The 22,311-nt window shown below is 42.9% G+C and overlaps 1 protein-coding gene and 1 long non-coding RNA gene across 2 annotated transcripts in view; one reads left to right on the forward strand and one right to left on the reverse strand.

Moving 5' to 3' along the window:
- Positions 1-22,311, reverse strand: part of LOC309357540 (uncharacterized protein) — a 144,132-nt gene that overhangs the window by 115,382 nt on the left and 6,439 nt on the right. The window contains exons 4-9 of the mRNA XM_081889719.1: positions 20,668-20,856; positions 20,189-20,297; positions 14,280-14,474; positions 13,091-13,198; positions 5,484-5,676; positions 577-713 (exon numbers count right to left, since the gene is read on the reverse strand). Coding sequence (XP_081745845.1) covers positions 577-713; positions 5,484-5,676; positions 13,091-13,198; positions 14,280-14,474; positions 20,189-20,297; positions 20,668-20,856 — 931 coding nt within the window. The remainder of the gene's footprint in view (positions 1-576; positions 714-5,483; positions 5,677-13,090; positions 13,199-14,279; positions 14,475-20,188; positions 20,298-20,667; positions 20,857-22,311) is intronic.
- Positions 709-2,243, forward strand: LOC309357727. Its single transcript, XR_014163203.1, has 2 exons — positions 709-1,001; positions 1,614-2,243. It is a non-coding gene; the product is annotated as an uncharacterized lncRNA (long non-coding RNA).

Below are 22,311 nucleotides of genomic sequence, written 5' to 3' on the forward strand. Positions count from 1 at the left end.
GGATAGCTCCATTGGTTGCAGCATGGTGCTGGTTGCAGGTTTGATCCCTGTATGGGACAACTGCATATTCCTGCGTTGCAGGAAGTTGGACTAGATGATGTTCAGGGTTGCTTCATAGGATTCTATGAAAGCAAGTGGCATTATCAGCATTGAAGGAGGCATTTTAGCCAGGAAAATCACTCAGGGAGGATAGCACACAGACTAAGGACGGAGGGGATGGTTGGGGAGGCAGTGTGGCTAGGGAGAGCCCCAAGGACCAGGTAAAGGCTTACAGGGCCCGTATTTGACTCCAGGTCATGAGATTCTTCACCCCTGAAACCAGACCCAAGAACAATAAACATCTTTGCAGTTCCCCCAAACAGAGCTGCTACCTACAATTCTTTGGTAGAGAATAAGGAAGTCATGACAGCTGCAAAGAGAAGTGTAGAGAATATCTGGCATGTAGGCAGAAAAAAGAGCCGACCTCATCTCTTCCTCAAGTCACTAGTCCCTGGCAATGTTATGTCCCACTAGCTAAGAGCCACTTCTCAAATGGCAGGTCTGATGCTCAGCTTAACCAAGTACAGAATGGCATACCTCTCGTGCAGACAAATCGCTCTGGACAGGTTTCACACTGGGATTTATCAAAGAGGTCAGAGCGGTTGCTGAATGTTCCTGGTGGACAAGCGTTGCTGGGAGCATGAGGGCTAGAGGAACCAACTGGGCAGATGTATCTGATGACATAAAATATACTCGAGTCATAATCAGATAGAAAGAAGAGGGAGGACTCAAAGCTCCCAGGCTACTGTGTTTTGCCACTAGGAAACAGCTTCTCAGCTGCCATGGCCTCTGCTCTTGTTATGTGGAATAATGGGGTTGCCGTAGTCACCACTGTGTGACATCACTAGCGAGGAGTGACACACCTCTCGTTCCCTGCCTGCCCTTACCCCTTTGTGACCAAATAAATATATTTATTGCATCACTGTACCACTGTAGCACTCACCACTGAAGTCCTCTGAACAGTATACTATTATTATTATTATTATTATTATTATTATTAACCACAATCCAACCTTGTAAAAATGGGCTTTTTTTCAGCTAGAACTCACCAGAACTGGCACCTCTCAATTGGGCATCATTGCCATTATAAAAAAATGGAAAAACAGCACTGAGTATGACCAATGGTCAGAGGCAATCCTCCCCCCCCCTTAAAAAAATGTTTAGGGATACTCTCATTTTGACTCAAGAAAATTACCATTTTATAGTTCAAATTGGGAAAAATAAATACAGTAAATGGACAAAACTACAAAGATTCACAAAATGTTTAGGGGTATGCGTACCCCTGCATACCCCCAGAAAAAAAGCACTGGACAAAGGTAATGGGGAGAGGTGTTTGAAACATCTGGAGGGCTTCAGATTGTGAAAGGCTGACCTGGGACACTTTGTCTAAGCAGGGATGGACAATGTTATAGCCTGGTCAATGGTCAGGTATGGTGGATGTTGGAGTGCACCTAGCAGTACTTGCTGGGGTAAATTCAAGGACACTTATTCCTCTGTACATAAGCTGCAAATATGAGGCTGCTGATATGAATAAAGGCCATAAGAAAGTATCCACTTTCCCCTTTTCATTATAGTACTTGCACTAGCATAGAAGCCTATGAGATCCGTTGGAAGGAGAGGCACCATAGCATGCCAACTGTGCATACCATTTTAAAGGCTCCTGCTTTCAAGCGTATTCACTGCTGCAGCATATATACTGGCAACATGACTCTGACTGCTACTGCTATGCATCTGCTTCACTGCCGGAGTGCTCCCAAAGACAGCACCCAGCTGTGAAGATACGCCTTGAACTCAATGGGAAGAAAGATCTGCCATTCGTGAACGGTGAAAATCATGATGATGCTTCTCTTTCAACAAGGAGGAAACTGTTGAAAATGAATAATGATAGGCCATCCTTGATTATAAACAGTGGCACAGCTCAAGTTCCGGCAAAGGAAGTGAATTCTGTGCCTTCCAAAAGGCTGATCACAAGTCTGAAACTAAGGGTCAGCCCTTGGTTGAGAATCTTCATGTTTTAGCATCAAAGCCAAGGCCATTCCTACAGAGCTCAAATAAAGTTCAAAAACAGATCCTTTTCACAAGAAGCTGTATGCCACTAAAAAGGAGAGTTACTGTCCATTCAGTGTGTGTGGAAAGCTGATGTTGCATCATTCTTGGGGAGAAAGAGACACATCTGCCTAAAGGCAATAAAAAATCTAAAGCCATCTGTGCTTTTGGGCTTCAATATGTTCGGACTTAAACACATGAAGCACAGTTTGAGCTTAAAATGTGAATTGGAAGGTGTGTTAAACATTTCTTTTCTTTTTTTCTTTTACTAATACAAGGCAATCAAGATTGCACATCCAGCCATCTGTCATGGCAATGAGATTCCTGCATTGCAGTGAGTTGGAATAGATGACCCTCGGAGTCACTTCCAACTCTATAATTCTATGATTCTATGACTCCAGTGAGCCAGTGTGGTGTAGTGGTTAGGGTGTCGGCCAAGGGCCTGGGAGACCAGGGTTCAAATCCCCGCTGGGGGGCAGCCACTGTCTCTTAGCCTAGCTTATCTCACAGGGTTGTTGTGAGGATAAAATGAGGGAAAGAGCTACACACATCACCTTGAGCTTCTTGAAGGAAAGGTGGGACATAACATAACATAACATAACATAATGTAACGTAACGTAACGTAACGTAACAACATAACATAACATAACATATATTGGTCTCAGGGTCTTTGTGCCTGCTGTAGACAATACGCTAAGGTATAGTGGTTGGATTAGGACCAGGAAGACCACAATCATTGGTAACCAACAATTGAGGAGTGGCAGGTGAAGATGATGGACTATGCGGAGCTAGCCAAACTGACTGTAAGGATCCGGAACCAAAGTGACCAGAAATTCCAGAGAGATTGGGGTAAATTTATTGTATATTTAAGGGATCATTGCAAAAAGATGAAGACACTAGCAGGACTGATCTAAACCCTGTAACACATTATAAAAATAGTATCTGACCATGGATAAATGGAAGGATTTGGCATGTATTGAAGGACAGAAACTGACAGTAGAAATGCGTACGCAATTTATTAAGAAATTGAAAACCAGCTGAAGGGAGGGAGGGAAGTCATGAGCTCGGCGGAGCAAATGTTTTAGAATGGTTATTATAATGTTGTAATATTTTATGTTTTTAAATGAAAATAATAAAAATTATATTATAAAAAGGAGCAGGGAGACCAGGGTTCGAACCCCCACTGTTTAGGTGGTCTTGGGCCAGTTACTATCTTTCAGCCTAACCGACTTCACAGGGTTTGCTGTGGGGATAAAATAGCAGTGGCGGCAAAGCACGTACATCATCTTAAGCTCCTAGAAGGAAAAGTGGGGCGTAAATGTAAATATAATTAAGAATTTTAAAAATAAAGTGTTCCAAGGCTTGGAGACCAGGATAGCTAAAAGAGTGTCTCACGCCTGCTGCTGCACTCTGCAGAAGAAGGTCTCCTGCAGATACCAACCTATGACGAGGTTTGTTCCATACAGTGTAAGAATTGGGTCTTTAGTGAAAAAGAAGGAAGATTTTATCATATGTGGTGGGAATGTAAAAAAGTAAAGAACTTCTGGGAAATGATATATAATGAGATGAAAAAGATGTTGACATATACATTTTTTTAAAAACCAAAAGCATTTTTACTTGGTATTATAGGTCAGGACATTAACAGGCAAGATGTTAAATTGTTTTTATATGCAACAACTGCGGCAAGAGTATTGTTAGCCCAGAAATGGAAACAAGAAGAAATTCCGCCGAAAGAAGAATGGCAGACGAAATTAATGGACTATGCAGAATTGTGCAAAATGACAGGAAGGATTCGAAACCTGCGGGACCAGAGATTTACAGAAGATTGGAAGAAGTATATGAATTATTTGAAGTGCAACTGTAATCAACAGATTACGCTAGTAGGACTACAAGAAGTTTTGTAAGGAGAAATATACGAAGTGTTACAAAGTAGAAAAAGATAGAGATATTGGTTATGAGTTTGAAATGTAATAGGGAAGATAAGAAATGCATACTGAGAGATTAGATTTCCAGACAGGATTGATGGAAGTAAAAAAATTGAAGATGTAAAAGTATGTTTAATTACTGTTGAAAATGATATGTGTGTATATATATATATATATATATATGCTTTCGTAGATTTTCACGGGTACAGGAATGCAGGTTTTGGTGTCCTCGGGTGTCTTCCCGTGTAAAAGTTGGGGTGTCTAGGCGACGTTTCGACGAGGTCTCACTCGTCATCTTCAGGCTGGTGCTTTCGGCTTCTTGTTACTGGAACAGAGCAGGATCTCTGTGTTTGAGTTCCTATAAATACTGTTGAGGGGGTGTGGTGTATAGCCTCCAATGTTCTGGGCAGAGAGGAAGTTCCCAGGCTAGTGTGCCTTTTCTTCTTTTGTTCCTTAATTACTTGAGGGATATCTTGAGTGATTTCTTGTATAGGGGCGAGCTGTGGTTTTGTGGCCTGTGTCAGCCAGATCTGCACCCCCCTGCAATCCCTACACAGATCTGGCTGACACAGGCCACAAAACCACAGCTCGCCCCTATACACGAAGCCAAGCCAGAGCACAACTAAGTGCAGTACAGCCATCTTCTCAGAAAAACTCTTCACAAAGTTCAAGAGGTCAAGACACAAAGACTTTAGCAACTAATCCACACCTAATGACCCACCTAAGTGGTACTCAGGATATCACTCAAGAAATCACTCAAGATATCCCTCAAGTAATTAAGGAACAAAAGAAGAAAAGGCACACTAGCCTGGGAACTTCCTCTCTGCCCAGAACATTGGAGGCTATACACCACACCCCCTCAACAGTATTTATAGGAACTCAAACACTGAGATCCTGCTCTGTTCCAGTAACAAGAAGCCGAAAGCACCAGCCTGAAGATGACGAGTGAGACCTCGTCGAAACGTCGCCTAGACACCCCAACTTTTACACGGGAAGACACCCGAGGACACCAAAACCTGCATATATATATATATATATATATATATATATATATATATATATATATATATATATATATATATATAAACTTACATATATATGTAAGAATTGGGTCTTTAGTGTAGTGATACACACCCTTTGGAATTCCCTCTTGTTAAACATCAGACAGGAGCTGTCTCCAATGTCTTTTTGGCACCTGTTGAAGGTTTTTCTTTTTCAACAGGCAAATGGGGATATCTTTCTCCTAGTCTGTATTGGATCTGAAATTTTTACATCTGAAATGGTATTGTTATTATTACTATTATTACTAAAATTTATGTACAGCCCTTCATTTGAAGATCACAGGGTGGTTGACAATCGTTTTGAGGTATGGGAAGTGATTCACAAAGAGAATCAAATATAGAAGCAAACCCTGGTCAAGCGGGCTTCCCTGAAAGTAAGGAATATAAAAGAGGCAAGCACAGCAATACTTACCCAGCCATGCACTCAGAGTCTGGCTCAGCCAAGCCAGCTTGGGTGCACGCTCTCCCTGCAGGGCAAGGCCTGCAGTCTGCAGATTCATCTTGCCCCTGGAGTGGATTGTGGGTCCCCGAAGGGCATGGGCTTGGAAAATTTGCTCCATTTGGGCAGAAATATCCCACAGGGCACTTTAGGCACTGTTTGACTCCTGGGTGGGGAACAAAAGAAAAAGGCGGTGTCACTGCAATGAAGACAGCACCTACTGTTCTGCTGTCTCCCAAGGAGACCCAGTTTTTGGGAGGATGCTGTGAATCCTGCCAGCAATTCCGAGCCCTGCAGTAAAATGGCTTTCACTTTGTTAAACGTCTTCAAGCTTGCAAAGCAGTAGGGTGCATTTTCAAGACAGCGTAGAAGATAACTGACTGCTCGGTGGTCTTTAACTACTGGATGGGCATACACAGTGCCTGAATCAAAAGGTTGTGGCTTATGGATGCTGTGAAATGTCCCTAAGTCCTCTCTCCTCTCTCTGTAATTCAAGTAATTGTTCATGTGTACAATCAGGGGAGTGAAGGGATGGATTCTACACACCCCTTCATGGATCAATTCAAGGTAGTTACTCTAAAGGCAGAACTATATGCGTGCATGTTAGCTGATCAGGCTTAACTAATGTGAGGTATAAAGCTGTGATCTTGGGTATCTGGTGAAACAACCACACAATCGAGACATCTAAGTACACACACACACACACTGAGGTTCCTTTGTGGTACATCCTGTGGGCAATGCTCAGTGCATTCTGTGGTTCTGCATCAGGATGCCGTAAGAGCAGAAGGCAGCAAGTCCAGAACTTCTGGTTTCCCTTTCAAATTAAAAAGTTTTTAGTTTTTGTCCTGCAAAGAAAATAGCCATTAAGGTTTGCGGTAGGGAATACCTGCTGAAATCTCAAAAGTGCATGCTGTCCAGAGCTCTGGGCAGGGCTTCTCTCTCTCTCTCTCTCTCTCTCTCTCTCTCTCTCTCTCTCTCTCTCTCTCTCTCTCTCTAGCTTCAATGCCATTGTTTGCTCCTCCCCAAAACAACAAGAAGCCAGATACAGTTATGCAAGCTAATTTTGTTTGCTTTGCACAATTTGTATAGATTCAGCTTTCCTTGGCACAGAACTTGGATTATCCAGAGTCAGTATTATGATGTTCACCTAATAATCAGGGATGATGGGAATTGTCATTCAGCAAAGACTGGGCATTTGGTGCTAGTTAGAAACTCCTGTATAATAATAATAATAATAATAATAATAATAATAATAATAATAATAATAATTTATTAGGGGAAAATTACAAACTGAACATCCCCCAGTTTCTCCAACCTGAAGGCATAACTCAGATATAAACAATAAAAGCAAAGTTCATACAAGCCCTGAAGTGGAGACAGACTCATACCTGCTAATATTAATATGAAGGAAAATGCTAACACAACCATATATTACTGAATGCAGCAGGTATGCTTTGTCCTGTCTTTGTTCCTGTGCTGGATAAATGACCACTGGTTGGCCATGAAAGCCTCTCAGTTTTTTTGCCTTCTAGCTACACAAAGTTTTGCATCAATTTCACAGAAAACTCTACACCCCAAATTACACAATACCGTTTTTGTACATTTAAATGCTTTGCTTCTCTCCACTTGCTAGCTATCAATATCCTCACAGCCATTAATAAGTAACCAAGTAAATGTTTTATATAGTAAGTGCTGGCTTTCTCCATTGAATATACCCAAGAGTGCTATTTCAGGAAGTTGCTGTTTTTTAAACAGATTTTCCCAGTTTTGTTGTTATTATTATTTCTATAAATATATCATCTCAGAACTAGCAACTTTGGCACAGTCCCACCACATATGCGCGAAGGAACCATGAGCTGCACATCACCTCCAGCAAGCAGGCAAATAGGACTTATCCATTTTAGCTATGCTTCCTTGTGCTCTTGAACAGTGATGCAGAATCAAGAATTAGGGAACCCACCCCATTCCCACCAGCAGGTGGCACGATTGGACTAGCTGAGCTTTAAATATCCTTCTGTGGTTTTCACCCCCCTCATATGAAAGTGATAAAAAGCAGTCGGGAATTTTGCTCAAAGCCGATCATATGAGAATGAGAAATATTAAACTCAAAGTAAATATACCAGCCTGTGAACACTTGTGGGTATCAGCTGGCTGTTGTCTCTTTGTTAATGTAGTTAAAAGCAAGGACACCCGGGGCTGGGACTTCAGAGAGCCAGGTTTGTGCAAAAAGCCAAGCCCACATTCGTATTCAGAATGGAGAGCAATGAATGGGTTTCACAGACTAGCGATAGACTTGGCGCAAACACTCGAATACCTGCATGAATGACAAACATGCTGAATGGGTGGTGGGGTACTTGGAACTGTGTGACTTAAACAATGGAGCCGGTGCATGACGGGTGCAGACTGGGAGGTTGGCAAGATGAGGGGGAGAGAAAAATAAATGAAGTCTGGCTGGAACTACCCCCCCTCCTAGCCACACATTCAGTGAATGCATTGTCATTGGGCAAGAGGAATTGCCGCCCCCTCCCATAAGTGTAAAACAACGCACCCACACAAGCAACTTTCCATTGTAAAGACTGGCAGCACTTCTGACAGTAGAACATTGGAAGCTGCCTTATACTAAGGCAGGCTGTCGGTCCAGTTAGTTCAGTATTGTCAACACTGTCTGGCAGAAGCTCTCCAGGGTTTCAGAAGAGGAACATACCCAGCCCTAGCCAAGGGATTGAACCTGGGACATTCTGCAGGCAACACAGATGATCTAGCACTGATCCATGTCTCTTCAGAAAATAAAAGTCTGGCATGGAATAGGCTATGAATCAACTATTGAGGACTTATTTACAGGCCTTTCCCAACCTGGCCTGGGAGGGTGTGGCTCTCACTGACTCCAACTACAAAAGCTGAGGCTGCTAAACAGACTATTGTTGATGACTACTTTTGTTATGTTGTAGTTATGTATTCTTTTCACCTTGCACATGGTTTGAACTGTGGAAAGGCGGCAAACAAATAAAATTGTGTATGTATGTTATCTACATTTCAGCCACTGTAGTTCTGGAAGAGGAAGTGGAAACCCCTCTCGGCATCCTCCTCAAACTACAGCTGCCAAGATCCTGTGGGGGAAGCCTCCAAGTGCCTGCGAATGGGTTTCCAGATGTTGATGGACTATCCATCATGCTTGGCGGGTGGCCATGGTGGCTTATGCTGATGGGAGCTGGATTTCAAGGAAATCCCAGCCATGCAAACACATCCGAGGTGTGAAGCAGGACTGGTGAGGGGTGTTTGGCCTGGGAAGTGTTCTGAGGGCCAGACAGGGAATCCTGGAGATATGCATTTAAACCCTGCCCCTCAAGTCTGTTCCCTATTCCTGTTGTATCTGGAGGGCGTCAGCAATATCTAGGCAACACGATGACCATGTACATACACAATAGACAATCTTTATAGAATTCCTTCAAACCATAATAAGTACAAAATGAAATTTTTAGTATCAAAATCTTTAAATGAAGCGAGGTACCAGACTTTGTGAGATGAAAGACAAGCTGTGAAGCTTTTTGTATTCAGCAAATATAATGTCCAACACTGAACAGTGATTCCGGATATTGACTACTGTTTTGTAGAAGTCTTCGTCAGCGTGGTGGGAGGATATAGAATTGCTTCATAAACCCATCTTATTTCGAATGAATGTATGTAAATGAAAATATTAAATGCTGTGGAACAGTGCTCGTGTAATAATGTAGTCACTGCTCTCAGTTGGAGGGCAGCAGTTTGGGGATGGCTCCCCTAGGTGGATTCATGCAAGATGTGCCAAGAAACACTTGTTTCAAATCCTGCCAGAGAAACCTGGGAGTCTCGTCAACTGAGATAACAGTTTAGGAAATGGCCTGGGAGTGCTCTGCCAACATCTGCCCCAATAACATCATTCTTATCCATATCATTCAGCTCCAAAATGGATAGTTTAAACACTAGAATTCCTGGACATCCAATGAAGCTGAATGTTGGGAGATTCTGGAGAGAGAAAAGAAAGCCCTGCACACAGCACATAGTTTAACGATGGAACTCACTCCCATACGAGGCAGTGACAGCCACCAACTTAAGTAGCTTTAAGATTAGACAATTCATTGAGGAGAGGGCTGTTAGCCATGAAGGCTGTGATCTGCCTCCACGGTCAGATGAAGTGATGCTTCTGAATACCAGTTGCTGGAAGCCACAGGAGGGAAGAGTGCTCCTGTGTCTGAATCCTGCTTGTGGGTTTTCCACAGGTTTCTGGGTGGTGACTGTGAGAACAGGACATGGACTAGATTGGACTCCCTTTGGCCTCATCCAGCAGGCTTTTCTTGTCCAAGAGAAGGCATATGAAGCCCCCTCCTGTCAGCTAGATACAGTGGACCCTCCAGATATGAACTTAATTCATCCTGGGGGTCCGTACTTATCCCAAAAGTCCATATCTGGAGGTGCTACTTCTGCGCGCACACATAGTGCAATAGAGCACTTCTGTGCCCGCACATGCAGTGAAACCCAGAAGTATACACTTCAGGGTTTGCCATGTTCGTAACTCAAAATTACGTTACCTGAAGGTAACATAACCCGAGGTACCACTGTACCATTATTTTCACTGGAAAAAGAACCATATCTCATTCCACTCACTAGCATGGTATGGGAAAGAATATATAATCAAAGACAAATGACAATTAACAAAATAAATGAAGTGTGTGCAGTTTGTGATGCACCACCATCGGATTATTTTTTTTAATTGAGTTTGCCCAATTACTCGTTAATTTGCAAAACTCGTTCGCATTGAACAAGCTTCCCCGCTCATTATAGCATGACGTCTGAAAACTCCACTGAAAGGATAATAACTGATAATCCAGACGGTAAGTGAAAAAAATAATAACTTAAAAATAGAGAGAAGGAAAATAAATTGGGGGGGGGGATATCTGCAGGTTGGTTTCAAAACGAAAGAAAATACAGCAGCCAATCTGATGAGTCTGGTGGTTTTATGTTTTCAATGACAGTGAAATAAAAATGGATGGAAGACACGTCTATGTTGATGTTGTGGAATCTACAAAAGGACCCGTCCTGGATCACGATCTTCTACACTTAGCTGTTACAGGAATCAAGATCAGGGATCAGCCTAATACTGCCTGACTTCAGCAGGTAGTGGCTGTCCAAGTTCTTGAGTAGAGGTCATTGGCCTCAGGGATTTACCCTGTGACCTTACATAGGCAAAATGAATGGAGTACCACCATGCTGCAGCTTGGGCACCCTCCTTTTGCACCCATTCTCCCTTTCTTGTTTTCCTTCCATACACAAAAAATCCTGCTCCTTCTACCACTGGCACCTGGTGCAGAAAGTCCTAGGTTCAGTCCCCAGCATCTCCAGGCAGAGATGACAGAGAACCACATCTAAAACCATGGAGTTATTAAAAACAACTCCTGGAATCAGCTGTGGGGAATCTGCCCAAGGAAGGCTTGATTATAAATATTCCTGACTTTTGTGAAACTTAAGGACACTTGTTACCTTGCCAACATATATTAGAAAATTATCAAATTAGTTTCCTTCTATGTAGGCATTCTGCTCAGCTCTGTATATACTGAGATGCATAATTTTCTACATCCTGCGCTCCTTTAGTTACCAGATAATGATAATGACCATTTATACTTGCAGTTGCCAATTAACTTACACTGTTGTGCTCCCTGAGTTGAAATCCAACATGACCAGCACACACAAAGCACGTGGGATACATATTCATAAAGATGCCCTCTGCTTCAGAGGAGGCTGTTCATGTAGTCAGTTTCATTTAAAATAGGTTTATTTCACTTATAGGTGTTATCCATTAAGGCAAATGCTATGACAAAGGCCATTGGCCAAGCTATCAATCTCCTGTCCTAATGGACATCAAGTGTAAGTAAAATAAACCTGTGTTTTAATGGAATGGATTCCATCAGCTACCTAATCTCTCTGCAACAGGGTTCCCATGGGAATATGCTGCCATCACAATACGAAGAGGCATGAAAATGTTTGGAGGCAAATGGGATAGAAAGTGGTAAGTCTACCTCCCTGCTTACCTGTTTATCTTCCACTCTGCCAGCTTCTCCGGCATCTGTATTCTAAGCCCCCATCGGATAGACTCCTGAGCTCTGATACTAGCTTGCAACAATAGACTGTGCCTGCAGATGGAGGCTTCAATGAATCTGACCCAGAAATCCTTCTGGTCCCTCTCAAGACTCACACTTCATCTCCTTGCCTACACTTCAGTGCACCAATTGCTTATGCCTGTCTGTTCAGATGATGGAGAATGTTCACAGTGACCTTGCGCTGTTGAAGTATGCATTACACCAACTGAGCCAGGGAACGACTATTTCAGTTGGAAAATCTGGGGACAGAAACTCATTAGGTATGTTAAGAAGAAGCAGAACCATTCCAAATGGAAGTCACACCAGTGTGACAGTGTGCAAAGGCTGCTTTGGGTTACATCCTAAAAGTAATTCACTGCTTTGGGTTACATTAGCTACATTACAGCAGCTAATGACTTTTAGGACTTCTTAAGAGTCAAGGTTCTGTACAATAAGGGTGGCTAAACTGTAGCCTTCCCAATGTTTCTAACCTACAACTCCCATCAGCCCCAGACAGCACAAATGACTTGGGTCTCAAATATTTTAAAAAACCCACAACTTTATCCCCACCAACCTTGCTTGGGTACTCAGATCTGTAGATGGGGCTCTCATGGTGGTCCCACCACCCTTAGAAGAGCAGGGAATGGTGGCCCAGGAGAGTGCTTTCTCTCTGGCACCCCCTAAATTTTGGAGCCCCTACCCCATAGAGGTGTTCGTGTCATCTTCGTTGCACAGCTTCTGCAGTCTGCTGAAGATCCACCTCTTTACCTTGGCCTTCAACAGTTAAAGCATTTTGTTTTGGAGGGGACCCACCTCCTTTGCTGAATTTATACAGTTCTGTTCCATTTAGAGTGGTTTTCCTTGTTTTATAATTGCAATAGCTTTATAGGTTTTCATTCTATTGCATATTCTATTGTAACAACCTGCCCTGGGGCTTTATGCTGAAGGACAAGAAAGAAATCTTACCAATAAATAAATAAGGAGGCTAGCACCCCTGCTGTAGAAGAACGGTCTATCCCTTCTGCTCTTAGATGTTGATGTTCCTCCTATCAAGCAAGTAATGAAGTTCTGAAATAGCAATTTTTCCTCCTTGAATCATGGGTGCAAATTGTCTTCTATAGTTCTGGCTTACTCGAAGTTCCAGTGGCTTCTCAATGAGATTTCAGTGCCTTGGGGCTATCTAGCACCTTTCATGCACCTTCAGTGACTTCCAAGGAAGTTACTACCCAAGGTAACACCTTGTTTTTTTAAAAAGAACAAAAACAAAGAAAGGAAACCAATAATTCTCAGAAGTCTTGGTGTACAAATTTCTAGGAAATTTCCTTGGTGTCTAACATGCCTTGCTTTATGCCAGAGGGTAGTAAATAAGCACTATAACTGTCAGACACTGTAGAAGAGCCTAATTAGTGGTGTGATTTAGAGCTGAAACAGCTTTCCCCATTGTGGAAAACAGAGATAATATAAGGCACGAACCTGAAAAGTATGAAGAAGAGCCATCGCTGGGTCTCGGGAAACGTTCCTTGGGCTCAAAGCTTCCTGCGGGGCATGGAGCTGTCATGAGATCATCAGCACAGAAGTGGCCTGCAAGATGAGAGAAGAATATAAGTAGAACTTGGCTGCTAGATCAAGCCCAATGGCCAAATCTAGTCCAGCACCCTGTTCTTACAGTGGCTGATGAGGTGCCTCTTCTGGGAAGCCTGCAGGAAGGATCCGGGTGCAACAGCGCTATCCTCACTTGGGTTCCCCAGTAGCTTAAATTCAGAGGCAACCTCTTGGGACCCAGCCTACAGGCCCCTCTAATAGCAGGCCCCCTGATAATGACTCCAGGTGAGAGTCATCTCCCCAGTAGACCTCACAAAGAGTCTAGTCACAATCAGGAAACCTCATACTTGGACTTTACCACTTCAATCTGCAAGCGGGGCATCACACATGCAGATGTTCTGCCATAGGGAAATATCTGTCTACCCTTTGGAAATCACTCATTCAAACAATCTTCCCACCTGCTATCTAAAGGGGTACATGCTTGCATAAGCCAGTTAAGAACTATGTTTTGGTGTGATGCACCCAGAAGCTAACAATATAAAATCCAAACCCCCAATATCTACACAATTTTTAAAAGACACATTACAGCCAACTTTTTAAAAAGCTGTATTAATTACTATTATTATTATAATATATTTATTTATGTCCCGCCTTTTCCTCTGACAGGCCTCAGGGTGGCTTACAGATAAGTACTTGGTTGTATTTATGACAATATTTACCATAATGAGGATATCGCTAGTCACAACTCTGCTTTTTGATTGCAAAATGTTGATAACAAAAATAGCAATTAAGAAGCCAAAGCAAATTGCTAAAAGCAAGCGGAGCAGCAGACGAAAATCCAAAGCAAATTTGCCAAATAGATTTAAGGCCTGTTGTCATAAGCATGTCTTCAGAAGGCAGTGAAAAGCCAACAGAACAGGTCCATTCTTGAAACAGGGAGTTCCGTAATCCAGGTGTAGTGACAAAGCAGGCCTTCTTTTGAACCACAAAACTCGACTCACTTCTAGTTTCTGAATTCCACTGTCCACATGGCATCAAATGAAGCCTGTTCACTTGCTCCCCCAAGTACTGTGCGGATAAACAAATCAGTATAATGCAAAAAAAGGGGGGGAAGAGTCACCTGAAGGGCAGAGCTGGCACTGAAGGGCTCCAGCAGAGCGAGTGGATTCCTGGGCCTGATGCACCTCACCCAGGCCATCTATAGAGCAGGCACTTCCATTACACTTTGGACTCTCAGTCTGCCTGGGAGTTGGGTCCCAAGAGCCAGGGGGACAGGGGAGGGGCTGAATGGTGCCGGCATGAGGACAGGAATATCCTGAAGGAAAAAGCAAAGTGACAGGTTGTGATGTGGCGGACAAGGGATGCATTCTTGTAGCACCTGCATGATTTCACTGAAGCTGGTGAAATCAGAGAAGGGACAAGATGGGGTCTATGTTGATAGGAATGGCTCAGAACCTGTGGAGAATGGTTGGCTGGCTAAATGCACTTAGTTCTCTGACAACATTTGAAAGTTCTCTCTCTCTCTCTCTCTCTCTCTCTCTCTCTCTCTCTCTTTCTAGAGCTAATGAGCATAGAATGCCAGATTTATTTAAGACAAAGAATGGTACCACACTCCCCTGAACACCAATAAAATGCACACCCACAGTCTGCAGAGCAGTAGGAAACCAAGTGATATCAGAGGTCAAGTCCTCTCCCTGCTCTTCTCCCTAATGATATTGCTTAAAGCAGGAGGTGATGGAGTGAGGAGATATCAGGTCATGACGGCAGTCACTCTTGCAAAGCATCGATACCTCCACCTTCCCTCAGCAAAGTAGTTGAAAATCATGTTGCTTTGCAACGTTCGAAGTGAAATCAGAATTAATTTGGAATTAACATCCAGGGAGATGTTGTTTTCAAAGTAGGGATGGAACAGCTGTTAATTTCTGCTTCTCTCAGTATCCCATTTTCTCTGCTGCAGCACTGCAGCACTAGTGCCTGTTGAGGCCACCAACGGGAACAAAGCTGCCTATGGTGAAGGTCAAGGGAAATGCATGCTCTATGCAATCCCACATTCTGTGACTGAACCATGGCGCCTCCCCTCCTTCTTAAAGGCTCCCTGTGTAGAGCAAGGTGCAGATCCATTTCCTTCTTCACTGTGATGGGGGAAACTGCCCCTGTAGAAATTTTGCCTTCCATGGGGTTCTTAAAAGAGCAGAAATCCCAGATGGGATATGGAAGCTCCACGTTAGGATAATCGAGAGAAGGACCAAGGCCTTGGTGTCTTGCCATTGATTGGTTCCACTGGTTGTATTAAAGCCATGAGGGCATCATGAAATGCATGCATCTTGCTCTTCCCTTCTGTTTGGGGACACTGCACCAAGCTCTAGACCTGACTAGAGAGATCAGTCCTAGAAATGGGGGCAGGGGGGCAGGTCCATCATTTCCACATGCTCTTCCTCATTGGCTCCTCCTTCTACTGCCTCTTCAAAAGTAGCAACACTATTCTTAGATGCTTACATACTTCCTGAATGTCCTGACTTCTCCTCCTTTGAACCTCACATTCTGATGACTCAGAAGTTTCAGTTAGCCTCCTGCTGGCCTCCTCAGGGTTATACTGCCCTTCCCTTCCTAAACAGGATGCCCAGATATCCCAAAGAAATCTCAGCATTTTCCCTAAGTGTGTCTGGGTGTGGTGTCCCCCCTCCCACAAGTTTAACCTCAAGCACCTCTAGCTAAAGCACCTTGGGGTGCAGGATTGGGAAAGACCCCACCACCACTGTTACTGAGAAGTTGGGAAAGCTCCCATCAGTCAGCGCAGCAACCTAGGTTACTAAAGGTTTAGCACAGTATAAGGCAGCTTCCTACAGCCCTACTTTGGACAAGGGCATTGTCATCTCCTATGCAATTCTTCCTCTTATGTGGGTATTTGCAAAGCCTTGCCCAGTTCACAACTTTATCTTACTCTAGAGCTGGACCACAGGACAAATTACAGCCCCTTCTTCAAAATGTTGAACTCCAGCCAAAACCCATTGCACACACACACACACACACACACACACACATTTCATTTATTATATTTCTGTGCCACTTTTGACTCACAAGGCTCATATGCAAAAAATAACAGTAGCATAATAGAGCATCATAAATACAACATAAATAGTATAGAATTAACAAATTATGAGTAAAACAACCACATTCTATAAACCACTATTAACAGAACAACTAAAAAAATAAGCTAAACAGCAAACCCACAACAAAAGTCATATAAGATTCAAAAAGCATTACAGCACTCATAATCTACAAAACAATATTAACAAATTAGCAACCCAAAATAAAACACTGTTGAATTCACACATACTCTCTCCCCACGCCCATGACTCATAATCTTCCACTGAGTTCATCAAAAGACACTACACATAATTCCCATGGCAGTAGCTCTGTTCTGAAGGGCCCATGGCTGGATGGTGGGGCAAGGCAGGTGATGATCAGCACAAAGTCTCACTCTGCTCATATATATCTGTGTGAGTTTTAGAAGCCTTTTCTAGGCTTTGTTGCTAATATTAAGAAAAGACTGGTTTGCAAATGTTTCATTATGTCAAAAATGGCCAATTTTTGTAGACAAAGACTGTGTCTTGCTCTGCCAGAACCGCTCTGAAATGACAATATTCTGTACCAACCTCTAGAGATTGCCTTGGTGCCAGCACACGTTCTCCTAGCTCCATATTTTGCACAATGAATGCTCCCGGGAGCAGGCTGCTCTCTATTCATTGGACACTAATACCAGAAGCCGAAAGCCTGGAAACCCAAGACCCAATGTTATCTGATTTCCATAACAGTGAATTACAGACCACTGCTGGAAGTGAACCACTAAGGCTTTTCATGAAACATCAATCATTCCATTTTGCCTTTTATCAGTCGACATCAAGGCAGCCAGAATACAGGAACACTTCATTATTTAATTAGGAGGATCCTCATTACGGAGATCAGAATCAAGTTACTGACTACAGTGGCACAGTGGGAGGTACCTGGATGTGCTCATTAAATACTTTGGCTTCCAATGGAGCAACAAGTCATGAAGAAGGGGAGAGCCTGAAACTCCCCAGGAGATGGAACTTTGGGCCTGGAAGGCCACGAAGCAAACAGCTCTGCAAAGCTTTAGCTGCTTTCATCAAGGAGCTGTCCAGTGCTGAAAGCTACCCTGATGTATTGTGACCAGGGATGCTTAAGAAATTTGATCTTCACAAATTTCAAAGCAAACCGACCTGATCAGCCCCTCCTGGACTTAGCATGAGGATTAGAACATAGCTATCTGCCCAACACAATTCTTGGCTCAAAAAAATGCACAAGGTAATATGTCCAAAGGTGTACTTTTGAAAGAAAGTTAAGTTTTAAACTACGCATTTAAAACAGAATGTTTTTATATCAGTGTAAATCAGCTGATTGTTAGCAGAGCATTGTGCACAGAAGCCTCAATGGTCAGCTGATCATCAGGGCTTGCAAAGTACAGTGCTAGCAAAGTCCCAATGATCAGCTGTTTCTTGGTGCTTGCAAATCACCATGCCAGGGGTCCCATCAGCTGATTGGTGGTGCCTGAAAATATATTTGTGGCCCAGGCAGACCTTTACCTGCTCCACACTCAGTGTCATAAATGATGTCAGATGTGGTCATGGCTTGGGTAAAATGGTCTCATGAGTCAGATAGGGAGGCCTAGTGGGCTTTACTAGGTCCATGGGCTGGAGAATCCTCACCATCAACACCCTGTGTTTTTCCTTGTCTTGATTTCCACTTTTCCATTACCTCCCTGGAATGCAGGTACCAACCTTACAGCCTTCTCCTACCACCCTATTCCTGTGTGGGAGACAAGTCCTGATATTACTGGGCGTGTGACCCTGGTCTTCACTGAGCCTTTTCTTCCTTGCCCACCCAGAATTCCCAAGACTGATGCTTTTATAGCTTCACATTTATTATTTCATACTAGAGACAGATAATTTAGAATAGTATAAAAAGCGAAACCGGCAGAAGCTAGAAAGTGTTTTGTCAACTCACCTTGACAAGAGTAAAAAAATAAAAAGCCACTGGTGATGCCTGAAGTGCCACTGAGTATTTTTACATGCCATCAACCATTCCTAATATGCCTGGCAAGCAGGCAGCACTGAAGCCTTGCAGTTATCTCTGCTGTGCATTTATGGGTTCTAGTTCATACAATTTGTAAAAAAAGAAAACTCCTTTGATTTTGGGTACTTGTTCAGATCACACTACCAGCCTGTTTGCAAGTGCTTTCATATAATTTGGCAGAGAAAGCCTTGCCTATGGGTGCAGTGGAGAAGAATGCAGTCTTAATGTAATATGAATTTCATAGTGTGTGTATCATCTATCATCTATCTATCTATCATCTATCTATCTATCTATCTATCTATCTATCTATCTATCTATCATCATCATCTATCTATCGTCTATCTATCACCTATCTAAAAATAAAAACTCACAAGGGTAAGCCAAATGCATTTGCTTCCCATCTTCTCCCCATAAAAAGTGCTTTGGCGATTTTCACAGATAACTCTTCTCCCATCTCCAGAGGGAAATAAATTTCCAGCATGAATTATTTCAGATATTTGATTCCCTTCCAGCCCGATTTTATGCTGAGAGACAGTGTGCAGTGGGAAGCAACCTCTAATTCTGGTTGCTTGTCTTTCTCTGTAATTTTCTGAGCCATTTCAGCCAATTAATCATCTCTAATAACATTCTACGCTTTCATAATTCTCAAAGGCAATTGTTGCTTTTTAAAACAAAGGTCTGAGCTCCCCTCTGCCCATCCTCCTGTCATATTTGGTTCAGCGCTAATGTCACAGTGATGAATTTGCAACACCCCGATCATTCCCACAATGACAGGCTAGCGATATCCTGAGGACGGGATTATCAAGACGTCTCTGGAATATCAAGCAGGGGGAGGTGTGCAGTAGTTAAGAGCAAGGAGCTCTTTAAATGGCTTATGGAGGACAATTGAGAATTCACTTATTTACTGGTGGAGCACATCTAATCTCCCAGGCTTTACTTTCAGCTTTCCTGAAGACTTAAAAAGTTGAGCCTGCCAAGTTGCTTCAAGTCATAGAAATGTAGGGCTGTAAAGGACCTGAAAGTCATTCAGGCAAGCCCTCCCCCATTCAGGTGGGCTGGCCTGACCCACAGATTCTCCCAAGCTGAGGTTATTACAAATCAATAAGTTGAAGTCACACAGAATTCCACTTCAGCATCTGCTGAAGACACACGGAGAGATGTGAAACAGACACAAAGACCTTTCTCCCCAAACACTTTTTCCTTGCACTGTTAAGAAACTCAAAGCTATGTTACTGGGGAACTCCTAAGATGGACATCAGGAGCTGACTGGGAAAATGAAGCTTCATTTCTTTTTAATTGCAAACTGCATTAATTGTGCCAAAATCTGGAGCCCCAGATCAGAGCACACAAAGTTATTAATGATTATGGCATGTAAAACCAGGGTGTATTCACACACACTTTTTAATATGCTCAAGTCCTCATTTTTTCCCTAAACCTCACGTCTCTCTGGGCTGCCAGAAATCACTTTCTCTGAGTCTTTGGCAGAATATGAGAGTCACCATTCATAGAAAAACAACCAGGGACTTTAGCATTTCTGGCTGATTCAGCCTCTCTAAATATTGAATAGCATTTATTGTGTTAACCCATAGACCAAAGCAGAAACCTGCCTAAATATTGTGTGTGTGGCCTCCTATCCAGTCAATGATATAAGGACAAGGCTTTTATCTCATATCACTGCACTTTTTACTATGAAGAAGAAAGGGAAGATTACCTCTTTGTCACACAGTATTGTCTTGCTCTCCTGGGATCAACATGGAGCAAATGAAACCTAATTGCTGCTGAAATATCTTCACGACTCTACTGCCCCCAGACTGTTACTGAGCCACTGCTTTAATAAGAACTATTTCAAGGGTTTGGAAGCAAAAGCAGAGAGTTACTATTGATCCAGGGCCTGTCTGTGTTTTGCATCCAAGGTGGCTCAGAAGAACAGCCTACCTGTTGGACAAGGCTGGCACTCTGGACTTCCTTCCATAGAGAAAAAGCCAGGGAAACAGGCTCTGCAAAAGGTATGGCTGGGACTGGGCTCGTGGCCACCTGGGCAATGCTGAAGAGAGAAAACAGAGAACAATTTGATGAGGGTGCCTTTCCCCAACACAAAATTATCCATACAACCAAAGCCCAATTGATCTTTAATACACAAACAAAATAAATTTGCAACCAAAAATAGAGTTAAGAGGGACATTAAAAAAAACTATGTATGTATGCATGCATAATTACTTATTTGTCACTACCATACAATTAAAAAGACAGAAAAAAATACAATATCAAGTTAAAATACATCAAAATATTAGAAAGTATTATTAACTAAAAGTGCTTATACTATATCAACAGAAAAAGGACACATCCTATTCTTCTCATCTAAAAGATGAACACCAATTAGGAGATCAGCTAGCATTAGGTGTGATACTCTATACCTGTATCTCCTGTCCATCGGGGCAGACATATCCTTTGGGGCATTCCTGACACTCCATCTCTCCAGCAGGTGAATACTGACCAGGGATGCACTTTCGCTGTAGACCCATCTGTGAATCACACCGGTAGCCATCTGGACATACCTGGCACCCAGCTCGGGTGCCCAAGCTGATGTAACCATCTGGGCAGGCCTGCCAAGGAAGTTATGAACCATTAAGAGGTGTGCTTTTAAATGGAATGGTGTCCCCAAAGGAGTCACAGAAATGCTGTGTTCCCAATTTGTCATTACTGGAACCAAGATCTTTATGAATAACATTTCACTAGCAGGCAATGTCTGGGTATCTGTGACACAACTCATGAACAAGCATTTGCCCTTTATAATACCAACACTTTTGCTTCCATTTCGTGATCTCTTCTTGCTTCATGTGCCAGATCTTTCGCCAAGCCAGTTTTAAGGTCAAGTTACTTACATATAAAACCTAAACAACTCTTGACCAGGAAACCAAAAGGACTGACCCTCCCCCCACCTGCCTGGGAACAGGATAAAGATGAATAAATGGAACCCCAGTTAGCCTTGCCGTGGCTTGATGATGATTGACATGTCATAATGTAGAGGTGGGATTTTTCAATGGTAGTGCTGGTGTTATAGAATGCACTCTGTTGACATATACTCTCTATTAGAGAGAAGGATAAACTCAATGAACTCTTTTTATTTTATTCTGGCAGAAGATGGAAGCAGGGGTGCTTTGTGGGAGCTTACTTGGCACCAGGAATATTTAAGAGGGAAAGAAAGAAAGTCAAAAGCAGAAGAACTGCTGTTCACATTTTGCAGCGCCCAAGATGTTAAGAAACAACCCAAACACATCAGAAACAATCCCATAATATTCTTTTGGGCACACGTCAGTTACGAGCAGCTGATGCAAGAGTAATTTCTCTTAAATAGCACTGCAGAGATGTGTTAATCACAGGATCTGGGAACACACCCCATGTTTTGCCTGGCAGAGGGAGAACAACTGAACATATTATTTTAATTCAGAACATCTAATGATGGGGATTTTGATACCCGGATGATGAAAGTTGCATTTTTTAACTTAGAGACCGCTATCTTCTATGCCAAGTACATTTAGATGGGAGGCAAGGATGGATCTCGACAGGAGCCTGCATTACCAGCCCCTGAGTTTACAACAGCCTCCAGCTGGCTCTATATGCTTTGAAGATGGCCCTGACAATCTATAGAGCCTCATTCCAGGAATGTCTAGGCCTTTCAGCACTGCCACTTCACATAGTTGCCCCCTCATGTTAGCTGCAATATTCAGCAGAGCACTATCCCAGCTGACAGGTTTTACTTTGTGCTCTACCTGCCCCCCGACCCATGATAAACTGCATGAGATCTGTCTCCCGCTCTGCTCCTGAGTACACTGTGGGCTCCTCAACACACATGGGGGGGGGAGTGAAAGAGAGAGAGATTGCAGCCTTTAAATTTTATTTCAAAAATCAGCTGCTAAATATTTAACTGACCAATTGTGTCACAGATAACTCAGTTCTGCCCTCCTAAAATAAAGCCTGGTTACGGCCATGGTGGGTAGGACTCTCTGCCTTATTGTTTGAAGAAACAAGAAGGATTCAGCAATTGAGCACCCTCTGAG

The sequence above is a fragment of the Podarcis melisellensis genome (genome assembly GCF_964234715.1).
Source record: "Podarcis melisellensis genome assembly, chromosome: 15".
NCBI lineage: Eukaryota > Metazoa > Chordata > Lepidosauria > Squamata > Lacertidae > Podarcis > Podarcis melisellensis.